At 35.1% G+C, this 13,787-nt stretch overlaps 1 protein-coding gene and 1 pseudogene across 2 annotated transcripts in view; one reads left to right on the forward strand and one right to left on the reverse strand.

The window, feature by feature from the left end:
- The window catches only part of ZNF451 (zinc finger protein 451), an 86,290-nt gene that overhangs the window by 56,287 nt on the left and 16,216 nt on the right, over positions 1-13,787 (forward strand). The window contains exons 10-13 of the mRNA XM_081094145.1: positions 2,203-3,809; positions 5,905-6,045; positions 7,046-7,176; positions 8,074-8,260. Coding sequence (XP_080950271.1) covers positions 2,203-3,809; positions 5,905-6,045; positions 7,046-7,176; positions 8,074-8,260 — 2,066 coding nt within the window. The remainder of the gene's footprint in view (positions 1-2,202; positions 3,810-5,904; positions 6,046-7,045; positions 7,177-8,073; positions 8,261-13,787) is intronic.
- Positions 714-870, reverse strand: LOC308521235 (small ribosomal subunit protein eS27-like; annotated as a pseudogene). Its single transcript has one exon. The product of its transcript is annotated as a small ribosomal subunit protein eS27-like (transcript).

Below are 13,787 nucleotides of genomic sequence, written 5' to 3' on the forward strand. Positions count from 1 at the left end.
TTAGTTTTATAAGAAACTACTAAACATTTTAGTGTGTATTTCCAGCAGCAAGATAGGAGAATTTGAGTTTCTCATTGTGGTTTTTAATCTGCATTTTCCTGATGAACAATGATGTTAGGCACTTTTTCATGTACTTAGGACCATTCATTTATCTTTGTGAAATATCTGTTCAAGTCTTTTGCCTATTTTAAAAATTAGATTGTTTGCCTTTAAATGTGAATTGGGGTTCTTTATATATATTCTTGATATAAATCTTTTGTCAGGTATATGTACTGTGAATGTATTCTCTCCCAGTCTGGTGCATATTCATATTGTTAATTGTGTCTTTTGATGAGAAGTTTTTAATCTCATTAAGTGTAATTTATAGATTTTTCTTTTATAGTTATACTTTGTCTTGTCTGAGAAACTTTTGCTTATTCTTGTTTCAGGAATATATTTTTTTGTTTACTTCATTTTTTTAAAAAGTTCAGCTTTTTAAAAGCGTTTACGTTTATTTCTGTAATCTATCTGTGAACAAATTTTTGTTGATCTTTAAAACAACCAGCATTTGATTTCACTGATGATTGATTCTCTGTTATTTTCCCATTTTTTACTTTGTTGATTTCTGCTCTTTAAACTTCGGGTTTAATTTGCTTATCTTTTTCTAACTTTTTTTTTGTATCCAAAATGTATTTATTGGCTTGGTTTCCTACTCTTCTTGATCTGAGGTGCTTTTAGTGCTGCTTCCTTCTGAAGGAGCATCCTTCTATAAGCCTTGCTTTTCTTCCTGTTCTGACAGAGAACAGTGGAGCAACCAACACACAAAACTACTTGTTGTGCGTGGTTAAAGACGGTGGTGATTTTATAGCATCCTGGGCTTTTCACATCCATGAAGGAGGAACTGGGGCTCTGCGCCAGGCACTTTTTGTGTTTCCTCTCCTCTCTGGAGAGGGAAGGAGGTTCTTTTGTGAGGCATGTTTTTGTGGGGAGGTCGTCTCCGCGAGAAATGGGTTTTATTCTAGCTTTTTAAGGTAGAAGTTTAGTTTGACTTTGGACCTTCTTTTTTATATAAACATTTAAAGTTAAATATTTTTATCTAAGCATTGTTTTACCTGCATTCCTCAGATTTTTATAAATTGTTTTTATTTTCATTAAGTTAAAAATATCTTATTTTTTCTTTCAATATTTTCTTTGACCCATAGATTTATTAGAAATGTGTTGTTTAACTTGTAAAGATTTAGGGTTGTAATTTCCAAATACTTAGGGATTTTTATTATTATTTCTTGTTTTCAGTTTAATTCCACTGTAATTAAAGACCATACTTGATAAATAACTTCCCACTTTTAAGATATACTAAATATATGGGATGATAGCAGGTCTGTTCTCTTTGGAGTTTAGTAGTGAAAGGAAGACAGTTGAAGCACAGTTCCATTTTTCTTTTTCCCTAGAGAAGATGATTTATTTTCAGTTAATTTTTGGAATAGTGTTTCACTTAGTTGAGCCTGATTCTTTAATATAAAAGTAACTATGGACATGGCATATTCCTGACATAAAGTAAATAAATCAGTTCTTAAGGAATGGGTACCAGGTTATTGAGAATCTTACCATAGCGTTCCTCCCCCAGTTTAATTATCAGAAAGAAATTATTGCTTGTCTGATAAGGTCCTCTGTCAGTGTATTTGATTCTGTTCTTAGTTTTTAAAAGTTTGTCTGATTTTTAAAAAATCTTTTGATTGTAGTTTTACCCGTTTGTATATAGGATAGAAACAGACAAAATGTAGGTAATAATACTCAGGTACATTGAACTGATAGAATATTATATAACCTGCATCTTTACTGAGAAATATCTTTTAGTGCTTATGTATATGTTGTTTATTTTATAATTCCTACAATAAAAGCAGAGATACTGCATTTAGAAAATATTTATGAAAGAGTTTTTCTTATCCATTTTATTTTTAAGTCTTTTTTAATTGAATTTACTCCAGTGTCATTGGTTAATAAAATTATATAGGTGTCAGTATAGAATTCTATAATACATTACCTGTATGTTGTATTATGTGTTCACAACTCCAAGTGAAGTCTCCCTCCATCACCATTTATCCCACTCTTCTATCTCCCCCTACCCCCCTTTCTCTCTAGCAGTCACCATACTGTTGTTTGTGTCTATGAGTTTTGTTTTGTTTTGTTTTGCTTAATCCCTTCACCTTTTCTTATCCACTTTAGAGTTCGTTGTCGGAATGCTGGTCCTGTAGCTGTAGCTGAGAAAAGCATTGCCCAGATTGCAGAGAAATTCATATTAAGAGGTTATTGTCCAAATTGCAACCAAGCCTTTGTGAATGAAAGCAGTACCCGAAACCACAAGCAAAATTTAGGACACAAAGTCCGAATTATTAACTCAATGGAAGAATCAGTCTTACTTTATAGCTACATCAGTGAAGGGAACAAATCTCCTTCTGACTTGAATCTATTGCTAGATCAATCGAAATTTTCATCACTTAAAAGAACTATGTCTTTCCAAGAATCTAGCTCGCAAGATTGCAGTATCATTCCAAAAAAAAAGATGAACTTAGAAGATAAAAGCCATGAAAGTACGGTTTGTGTCCAGGAAGGAAAGTCAGTTGTTAAAACCTGGTTTTGTGAATGTCATCAACGATTCCCAAGTGAAGATTTAGTAGAAAAGCATGTTTTCTCAGCAAATACAATGTGTTATAAGTGTGTGGTTTGTGGAAAGGTTTGTGAAGATTCAGGTGTAATCCGTTTACATATGAGCCGGATTCATGGAGGGGCACATTTAAATAACTTTCTTTTCTGGTGTCGAACATGCAAAAAGGAGTTAAGAAGGAAAGAAACTATCATGGCACATGTGACTGAATTTCATAGTGGTCACAGGTATTTTTATGAGACAGATGAGGTAGAAAGTGAAACTTTGCCATCATCCTCTACAACATTGGGGAGTAATTTGACTGTTAAGAATCCTTCTTCAACTGTTCCTATTGTTGATCATTCCCCATCAAACAGTCCTCCAAGGGGTAAATGGCAATGCCGAATCTGTGAAGATATGTTTGATTCCCAAGAATGTGTAAAACAGCATTGCATGTCTTTAGCAAGTCACCAGTTTCATAGATACAGCTGTGCCCATTGCAAAAAGACTTTTCACAAGATAGAAACACTTTACCGACATTGCCAGGATGCACATGACAATGAGATAAAGATTAAGTACTTCTGTGGGCTTTGTGATCTCACCTTTAATGTGGAAGAAGCATTTTTGAGTCATTATAAGGAGCACCACAGCATTGATTATGTGTTTGTGCCAGAAAAAACTGAAATTTCAATTAAAACTGAGAATGATTTTCCTGTGCTAGAGACCAGTAATCTGTTAACCTGTGGTTGCCGTGAGAGTTACATCTGTAAAGTCAACAGAAGAGAAGATTATAGTAGATGTCTCCAAATGATGCTGGATAAAGGTAAATTGTGGTTTCGCTGCAGTTTGTGTTCAGCAACAGCACAGAATGCAGCTGACATGAACACTCACATCCATCAAGTGCACAGTGAAGCAAAGAGGGTGGAGGAGGAGCAGCAGTATGTAATCAAGTGTGGCACCTGCACCAAAGCGTTTCATGATCCTGAGAGTGCTCAGCAGCACTTCCACACAAAACATTGCTTCTTACAGAAAGCCAGTGTGGCACATTTTGGATTTGAAAAAACAAGCCCGTACAAGTTTGCTGCCAATGCCTCACGTACAGAGAGAAAACTGAAACAGGCAGTAAGCTATCCAAAAAATTCAGACATGGAGAAAGAAGCCGAGAATGACCTCAGCTGTCAGAATATAGGTATGCTTTACCACTCTAATGTCTGTGCAGGTTTCTATATTAATGTAGAAATGTGTATTATAGCCATCATTTTTGTGAAAACTAATGATTCAGTTTTAAAGCAACAAGCATGATTGAATGAAACATTAGTTAATTACTGTAGCATATACTGTGTAGGGATTTATATTCCTACTACTACATCCAGCCAGCCATTTTCTAAACTTCAGGGGACCAAGAGTGTATGTTAGCTTTAAGTAGTATATATTTTAGATAACATTTTTTCTTTTACAAAAAGCATGGGGATTTTGAGAGATGAAAGAACTTTAGTGTTTCAGAAAGTAAGATTTTAAAGTTATCCTGGACATATTATTTTGATTTTAGTTAATTCAAGTGATGATAAATCAAGTAGAATTCTTTTTTTTTTCTATTTTGGCCTTATTCTATAAGTACAAGAAATCTTTAAGGTCACTTTAGAATTTGTATATTTTTGTTATGATTTATTTTTAATCAAAGCTTTTTTTTTTTTTAAATATATATTTTATTGATTTTTTACAGAGAGGAAGGGAGAGGGATAGAGAGTTAGAAACATCGATAAGAGAGAAACATCGATCAGCTGCCTCCTGCACACCCCCTACTGGGGATGTGCCCGCAACCCAGGTACATGCCCTTGACCGGAATCGAACCTGGGACCCTTGAGTCCACAGGCTGACGCTCTATCCACTGAGCTAAACCGGTCAGGGCCAAAGCTTTTACTTATAGTTAAAATAGGAATTAGAGGTAGAGTTACAAGTGGTAGCAAAAACCAGGGAGAGAAATAAGATGTGGATCTCTTGTTTGTACTTACTCTAGACTTTTCCTATATGGTAAGATTAAGTAAGCATAGAAGAGTGCAATTTTTTTGTTTAGAGATATAATTTGTTTTGTTTAGAGTATAATTGCAAGTCTATATCCTTTAAAAAATTTTTATTGAATTTGTTGGGTTGACATTGGTTAATAAAACTATATAGGCTTCAGATGTACAAGTCTATAATACATCATCTATACAGTGCATTATGTGTTCACCACCTCAAGTCAAGTCTCCTTCCATCACCATCTATCCCCACTTTACCCTCTTCTACCTCCTCCTAATCCCCTTTCCCTCTGATAATCACCATATTGTTGTCTGTATCTATGAACTGTTTTTTTCTTTGTTTAATTCCTTCACCATAAATATTAACTCTTAATAAGTTTTACCATGTAGAGTGGAGACAATGAGGGTATCTGAAAAATTTGGCTAATAAAGTATTTTTATGAAATATTGAATTTTTACAGGCTTGCTGTCTGGCACATGTAGATCTCAGCATCACCTTTAGTCATGGCATATTTTATGTAAGAAATTATTAACTGACATACTACAGACCTATTTAACACTACTTCAAACAGTAAACCTGTGGTTACCCCGTTTTATGTTTTCTTTTGCTTTTCTATTGCTCTTCTGATTATTTTTTGGGAATTTGGATTGGTTGTGTTTAATAGAAGATGATTGTAGTATCTAAATCTACAATAATTAGAATTTTAAGAAAAGATATAAGATGATGGGTGGCTTGGAAATGGGAGGGGATGCAGTAGTATATTTGAGGGAGTCTCTGTTAGGTGGAGCAGAAGATATTTATTTTATAAATAATTTAACATTTTAAGGTTTTCATTGCTACCACTAGAGACTTTAAGGCTTTGTCAAGGTAGAAACGTATGAAAGAAGGGAAAGGAAGGGAGAGTTGGAGTGTGGTAGAGTATGAAAGAATCTGAGAGAACCAAGAAAGATGTGCTTGTAGTGAAGGTACTGAAGTGTCACCAGTTCCTATTATGCACCACTTTATGGTGCAGGTTGTAGGTTATCTCATTTCTGCTCCATATGGTGTTTAATCACAAGCGAGAGGGCTATTAATAAATCAGTCTATATTAGGAAAAGAATGAAATTATCCAACTTAAATGTACTGTGTCATGTATAGGTTTGAACTTTACAAAAAGGTTTAGATGAGAATAACATGCAAGATTAGTATTTTGCATGCTAATTCTCTGGGAAATTAAAATGTTTTTAGCTAATTCTTACTGAATCCATATTAATTTTTTTTCTTAGATGAAGTTGTTGAGCTTCCAGATTTGGATTACCTGCGAACCATGACTCATATAGTATTTGTAGATTTTGATAACTGGTCCAACTTTTTTGGTCATCTACCAGGGCATCTTAACCAAGGAACATTTATTTGGGGCTTTCAAGGTATGGTTAATAAGGAAAACATTTGAGGCAATCCCCGTTTTGTTTTCTTCTTAGAATATGGTTCACTTTAAAGGACTCCTCTTGAACCTTCCTGAATTGAACATAGGAACATATTGCAATATTGTCAATTTACATGATAGTTATTCTGCTAGAAATTTTTTTTTCTACATTTCTCTATGGTAAATGTTAGCTCTTTGGTCACCCAAAATTTATCGATCTTTAGATACAGCTTGAAAAAGCCTTTATTTAATATCTTCAATGTGCCAGGTACTATACTTGGTGCTAATGCATGCTTACTGATTTTAAAATACAAAGAAGTAGGCTGAGAAGTTTATTTTTTTTCTGAAGTATAAAACTAATAAATAGCAGAGTTAGCTTTTGGACTTGGGCCTTGTGGCAACTATGCTACTATTAAAAAATGTGCAACTTTATCTAAATCTTTTTACACACCATTGACCAAACCTTGGAAAAAGACTTCTTTGACTTACAGAAGTTTAGTATAATGAGCATCTGATATACTTCATGTTTGATAGGAAGCCACATATAAAGAGAATTGGAATTTAAGATAGAAACATAGTGACCTGGATAAGTTAGCCAGTACAACCATTTCGTAAATCTAGCTTTGCTAATTGCCCATCATGTCTCTCCACAAGACAGCCTTGACATATTTGTGAAAAACCACTAATGCTTACATTCATATGGAACAATACCATTCAAAAAATTTTCACACATTACTTTTGATTCTCCTTAATATCCCTGTGAGTTTTCAGATGAATAGGCAGATTCAGGGAAGTTGGTCTACGTTCCCAAGATTGTAAAGCAACAAGATGCTGATCCCTGTACTAGAACTGAGTTCTTCTGCATTCTAATCTGGTACTTTCTCTCTAGAACACTTTTTTTCCCCCTAGTGTGTTTTCTTGATAAAATTTTAAGTTGTATCTAGTGTTTGTTTTTTTTTCTCCCATTTGACTATCATTTATGCCTTTTTAAAAAATAATAGGAGGAAACACCAACTGGAAGCCTCCACTCAACTGTAAGATCTATAATTACCTGAATAGGATTGGATGCTTCTTCCTTCATCCTCGTTGTAGTAAAAGAAAAGATGCTGCTGATTTTGCCATATGTATGCATGTGAGTCATTGTTTTACTCCAGATTTAATGTGAATCTAGGACCCATTTGGATCCCCCCCCCCCACTTTAATCATAACGAGACTGTAGATCATTCTTCAGTATTATATTTTTGTATTAAACCTCCTATATCAGGTTTTACTTATGACTACTATAAGGGCAGAGACTAGAGCTTAATTATTTACTGCTTTTTCCCTAACTTCTAGCAGACTCTTAGTTACCATAGTAAACTGTCAACTATTTATGGAATAAATGATCAAGAGATGACACTGCACTTGAGGTATACTAAGACACTTTCACGTTTTAACATCTCTGAAATTGGGAGGCAACTTAACAATCACTGTTGGCTAGGCAGGATTTGCATTTGTTTCTGCTTTGCAAGTCACCCAGAGAAACAACCAGCCTGAGACCAGTTTAAATTAAATTCTCTGCTTAAAGATTTATGTGTCACATTTCTAACATGAATTTACTCTGAAAACTTGTTGAATGATGCTTATGTTTTAAACCACAAGAGATTTCTTTTTCCACCTATCCAGTGCCAATATTGAGTGTGATAGTTATGTTGCTTACCTTTTCTCTGTGGTTGATTTATAGCATTTCAGCTTTAAGATAGGGGCCTCCTATTGGACTCCTTTTGGCCCCTCCCTTCTTCTTCCCTCCCTTCTTTCCTTCCCTCCCTCCTTCCTTCCTTCCACATAAAATAGCTTATCTTGCAGTTGATGGTATTTTACATTTCATTAAATGTGGTGTATTTCATTTATGAAGGAGATCTTGACTTTGGTGGGAACTAGGAAACAATCTATATCCTTCCTAGGTGTGTATTCATTCTGAAATAGATGTAACTTTATTTGAAACTCAAATGATAACTTTTATCCACATTTGCTATTTGTTCCAACTTAGGCTGGCCGTCTAGATGAACAACTACCCAAGCAAATTCCTTTCACCATCCTCTCAGGAGATCAAGGTTTTCTGGAGCTAGAGAATCAATTTAAGAAGACTCAGAGGCCAGCACATATACTAAACCCTCACCACTTAGAGGGTGATATGATGTGTGCCTTGTTAAATAGCATATCTGATACCACCAAAGGTATGCAGCTGCAGTCACAGTGTAAACCACCCAAGAGGAGGAGACTTAACTGCTGAGAGAAATAATAAACTGCTGTCCACTCGTGAACTGTTGCCTGCTCACTAAACCATCATGCTCTCATACTTCTATTTGTTTTTTCCTTACCTCACTTCCATTCTTAAGTTTTTTAGACTAGAATGAATTCATAATCTTTTGAAACATTTTTTTTATCTAATAGAGAAAATCTACATTCATGTATATAACATATTCATGATATGAAATAATGTTAGGACAGTTTTACAAAACTAAGAATCTAGACCTTCACTTTGTTTCTGAAATTCCAAATTTATCTTTAATATTTCAGAAAACAAAGTTCTTAAAAGTGAATCCAGAAAGCAATAAATAATAATATGTCAGTATCCCTCCTCCCCAAGAAAAAGACCATTCAAGAATTTGACAGTGACAAAATGAAGCTCTGAAAGATCTTCTTTTAGTTTTCTTTCTTTTTTTAATATATTTTTATTGACTTCAGAGAGGACGGGAGAGGAAGAGAGAGACTGAAACATCAGTGATCAGAGAGAATCATTGATTGGCTGCCTCCTGCATGCCCCACACTGGGGATTATACCGTGACCTCTAGGTTCGTAGGTCAATGCTCAACCATTGAGCCATGCTGGCCAGGCTCTTTAGTTCCTTGGAAGGGCTAGGTACTCCCCATCCTAGTCCTGAAACTTACACTCTCTTCTCTGTCTTTCTGAAATTGTTCAAAGAAAGAGAGTACTGTTGTCCAGTTTCACCAGTATTTAAGAATGTAATTCTAGATGTTCAGAAGGGGTTTTCTTTTTTTCCTTTTTTTCAGAATTTCTGAAATAAATGTGAGTAGAAGAGAATAAAATAATACTTTTTAAATGCCCTAGAATTTGCAGTTATGAATAAGAACAGAAGGTATTGATGAATGACCTCCATGAAAAACTAACTACTTTTTGGCATTTTTATTATATGCCTTTAAGTTTTTCAACTTTGCTCACCTTCTAGCTATTTTTTTCATTCAACTTATTTGGAGCCACATTTTGATGGAAAACCCATTCTGAGGAATGTTGCTGAGTCATTTATTACAGTGAATTAATTCGCTTCCACAAACTTAGGAGTCATTCATTAATCAAGATCAACTATACACTTTAAAGGAAAATTAACTTTTACATATTTGTGTCATGTCTTAGTATTGACTTTTATCTTTCTGTTCTGCAGTTTTTGGTTTTACCTATTCTTTTATTTTAAGCTTTGGTGTTATTGTTGTTTTCCAAATGTCTTTTTTTTCTACTCTTTTGCCATCCTTTTTTTCTTAACATTTATTTAATATCCTGTAAAATTTATACCTTTGCTATCATATGCCAACCCCTTTTCTTCTTTTTTGCTGATGCTTTTGGGAGTGTTAGTTTTGCAATTTAGAATGTGAAGCCTTTTAGACTTGCCTTTATTTCAACTTTGGAATGAGAACTGCATATGAGTAGGTCTGCATGGGTATATTAGGGATGGAGGTAAGATACAGGTTATTGTTATATGCTGATTTTTCCCTTCCAAATGCCTCTTTTATGCTCTAGGTTTTTGGGTTTTGTAATCATTTGTTCACAACGATTGAACTTACTGCTCTTTGGGAGCACATGTGTACTTTATTCTGAATTTTTGTGAAATGCAGAGATCACGCAGTGCATAAAGAATGGCATGGGCTTTGGTTTGAATGCTAATTTTGCTGCTTCCTAGCTTTGTGAGTTCAGGCACGTTACTCAACTTTTTATGAGTCTCGCTTTTCATATCGATAAGGTTGTAGAAATTAGTGATATGTATAAAATGCTGTAGGTACTTAATAAATAGCAGCTATTTTTATTAATACTGTAAAAAGAAAATATGATTCCTAGCCAATAGATTTTTTTTAGTTTTTTTTCCAACTTTTTAAAATTGTAGTAAAATGTACAAAACATAAGCTTTATCATCTTAATCATCCTGAAATATACAGGTTAGTAGTATCAACTGCATTTATATTGTTGTGTAGCCATCACCACCATTCATCTCGGAACTCTTCTCATCTTGCAAAACTGAAACTTTATCCCCATTAAACAATAACTCTCCATTCCCCTTTTCCCCCAGCCCCTGGCAACCACCACTTACTTTCTTTTTCTGATTTTGACTGTCCTAAGTATTTCATATAAGTGAAATCTGCAGCACTTGTCTTTTTGTGACTGGCTTATTTCACTTAGCATAACATAATGCCCTCAGGTTTCATCCATGTTACAGCATATGTCAGAATTTCCTTCCTCTTTACAGCTGAATAATATTCTAATATATATATATACACACACACACACACACACACACTCCATTTTGGTTATCCACTTATTAATCGGTGGATACTTTATTTATTTATTTATTTATTTTTAATTTATTGCTTAAAGTATTACAAAGGGGAATACTTTAATTGTATCCATATTTTAGCTGCTGTGAATAGTGTTGCAAATAATGTTGCAATGATTGTGGGTATACAAATATCTCTTTAAGACCCTGCTTTCAATTCTTCTGAGTATATACCCAGGAATGGAATAGCTGGATTATATGCAAATTCTATTTTTAATTTTTTGAGAAACTACCTTACCGATTTTCACAGGGACAATACCATTTTATTTACATTCTCACCAACAGTGCACCAGATTCCCAATTTTTCTACATATTTGCCAGCACTTACTATTTTCTGCTCTTTTAAAAAAAATTTTTTTTTTATTTATTTCAGAGAGGAAGGGAGAGGGAGAGAGAGTAGAAACATCAATGATGAGAGAGAATCATTGATCGGCTGCCTCCTGCCTCCTGTTCTCCCCCTACTGAGGATTAAGCCCATAGCCCGGACATGTATCCTTGACCAGAATTGAACCTGGGACCCTTCAACCAGGCCAACCCTCTATCTACTGAGCCAAACCAGCCAGGGCTATTTTCTCCTTTTTGTTTATTTGTGTTTGATAGAAGCCATCCTAAAGGGTGTAAAGTGGTATCTCACTGTAGTTTTTTTTTTTTTTTTAAATATATTTTATTGATTTTTTACAGAGAGAAAGGGAGAGAGATAGAGAGTTAGAAACATCGATGAGAGAGAAACATCGATCAGCTGCCTCCTGCACATCTCCTACTGGGGATGTGCCCGCAACCCAGGTACATGCCCTTGACCGGAATCGAACCTGGGACCTTTCAGTCCCCAGGCCGACGCTCTATCCACTGAGCCAAACCGGTTTCGGCCTCACTGTAGTTTTGAGTTGTATTTCCTTAATGATTAGTGATGTTGAGCATCTTTTCATGTGTCATGGCCACTACATTTTAAGTCATGAAAATTGTTAATATTAAGTAGCCAAAGAAATATGTCCTTAAATCATATTTTATTTAGATCTAAATTTAAAGATGCTTTTGTAATTCTAAAATTCAAAAAAATAAGTTATGCTGAATCATAGTATTCAGTTACCTGATTGAAGACACAATTTTTTTCTTCATGAACAACTTAAAGACATCGAATTGCCTGATAGTGAACTTATGCAATAGTACCTCCCTCCCTCCCCCACCCCATCTGTGGGGGTGTTTTCTAAGACTGCCAGTGGATGCCTGGAACTGCAGACAATACCAAACCCAATATATACTATGTTTTTATAAAATACATAACTTTCCACTTAAAGGGAACACTTTATGGCTCCTCTTTGGCATATCCAAATTGCCAGCATTGCCATTCAAGCTTTGGGGCCATTATTAACTAAAATAAGGGTGACTTGAACACAAGTACTATGAGGTACCCTGACAGTTAATCTGATAACCACTACAGCTACTCAGTGACTAACAGCATACATATACAGTTGTCCTTTGCACAATGCAGGGGTTAGGGTTACTGACCTCTTGTACAAAAACCTGCGTATAACTACAGTCAGTCTTCTAAATATAGATTCCCTACCACAGGGTAGACCCTTGAAGGTCAGTTGAAAACGTCCATATATAAGTGGAGCTATGTAGTTCAAACCAGTGTTGCTCAAGGGTCAACTGTACAGTGTAGGCACCGGACAAGGGATGATTCATGTCCTGGGTGGGGATGGAACTGGATGGCATGAGATTTCATCATGGTACACAGAACAGTGCACAATTTAAAACCTATTATTGTTTATTTTTGGAATTTTTCATTTAATATTTTTTTAAAAATATATTTTATTGATTTTTTTACAGAGAGGAAGGGAGAGGGACAGAGAGTCAGAAACATTGATGAGAGAGATCAACCAGCTGCCTCCTGCACGCCCCCCAGTGGGGATGTGCCCGCTACCAAGGTACATGCCCCCGGCAGGAATCGAACCTGGGACCCTTGAGTCCGCAGGCTGACGCTCTATCCACTGCGCCAAACCGGTTCGGCTCATTTAATATTTTTGAACCATGGTGGACCACACGTAACTGAAACCACAGAAAGTAAAACCGTGGATACGGGGGACCTAATGTAGTAATAAACTCAAAGAACAATCACTTTCTTGGATAACTTTATCACATTTCCTAACAAATGGCTTTTTGAATAGTAGAGTAATAGTTTCTATTAAGGAGTGTGGTCTTTATATGGATTGTGATTTAGAAAATCAATGTCCATAAATATGGTAACTCTTGTTGTGCCTTTAGGTTAATTTTGGTTACCACAAGAATGCCAGGATCGCTTCTTCATCTAGCTTCTTAGCATATTGTTCCCATGTTCAGATTTGGCAGCCAGCCAGTCTCTTAACAGTGTGGTTTTCTGAGCAGAATCAGTGAATCTTTTTGAGAATCTGACCAAAGCCTTTTTACCATAAAAGCAAACATGTATATACAAAATCACATACAGTTTCAGGGGATTTGTTGTCTCAAAGTTTCTGGCTACCAACAAACTAACCAACCCATACAACTCTTATTTTAGAATATGACAAAAGTTCATACTATAAGTAACATACAATAGAAGTTCTCACATGTTTATCATTATTTTATAAGCAATCTGGCAACTTTTTGGGTTTTTAAATCACCATACTATAGACAAATGATATAAGTTTGAACCTCTTATTCTCTAACTTTTCAGACATGTTTCATTATTTGGACCAGAAAGTGGTTTTGTATAACAGGAAGAATCTGTTAAATAGTGTCATGAGAATCAGTGATCATATGATATTTAATACTTTGAGAATTTAATCTTTGCCAATTTTTCAGTTAATTGAAAATTTTTTCAGGAGGTACTTATTTCAGAAAAAGTAGAGAGATTTGGAGTTGCTGGTTTCATATATAGATGTCCAGTCATTTGGCCATAAGGTACCACTCTCTTGCTTGGTAGGAAGGGAACAGGTAGGTAAGCAGCTTTACTACTGGTACATTTTTAGTTCTCTGACTTGGTTAGTTAAGCTAAATCAGTTACTCTTTGTAGCAAAGTGAGCCTTTATACTAATTTTGAGATTTAAATACGTCATGGTTTTTAGCCTGTAAATTCTCTCTCCTCCTAAGCATCAGAGTTTTAGTACTAACATTCTTATTAC

Source organism: Myotis nattereri, assembly GCF_964212035.1.
Source record: "Myotis nattereri genome assembly, chromosome: 6".
Classification (NCBI taxonomy): Eukaryota; Metazoa; Chordata; class Mammalia; order Chiroptera; family Vespertilionidae; genus Myotis; species Myotis nattereri.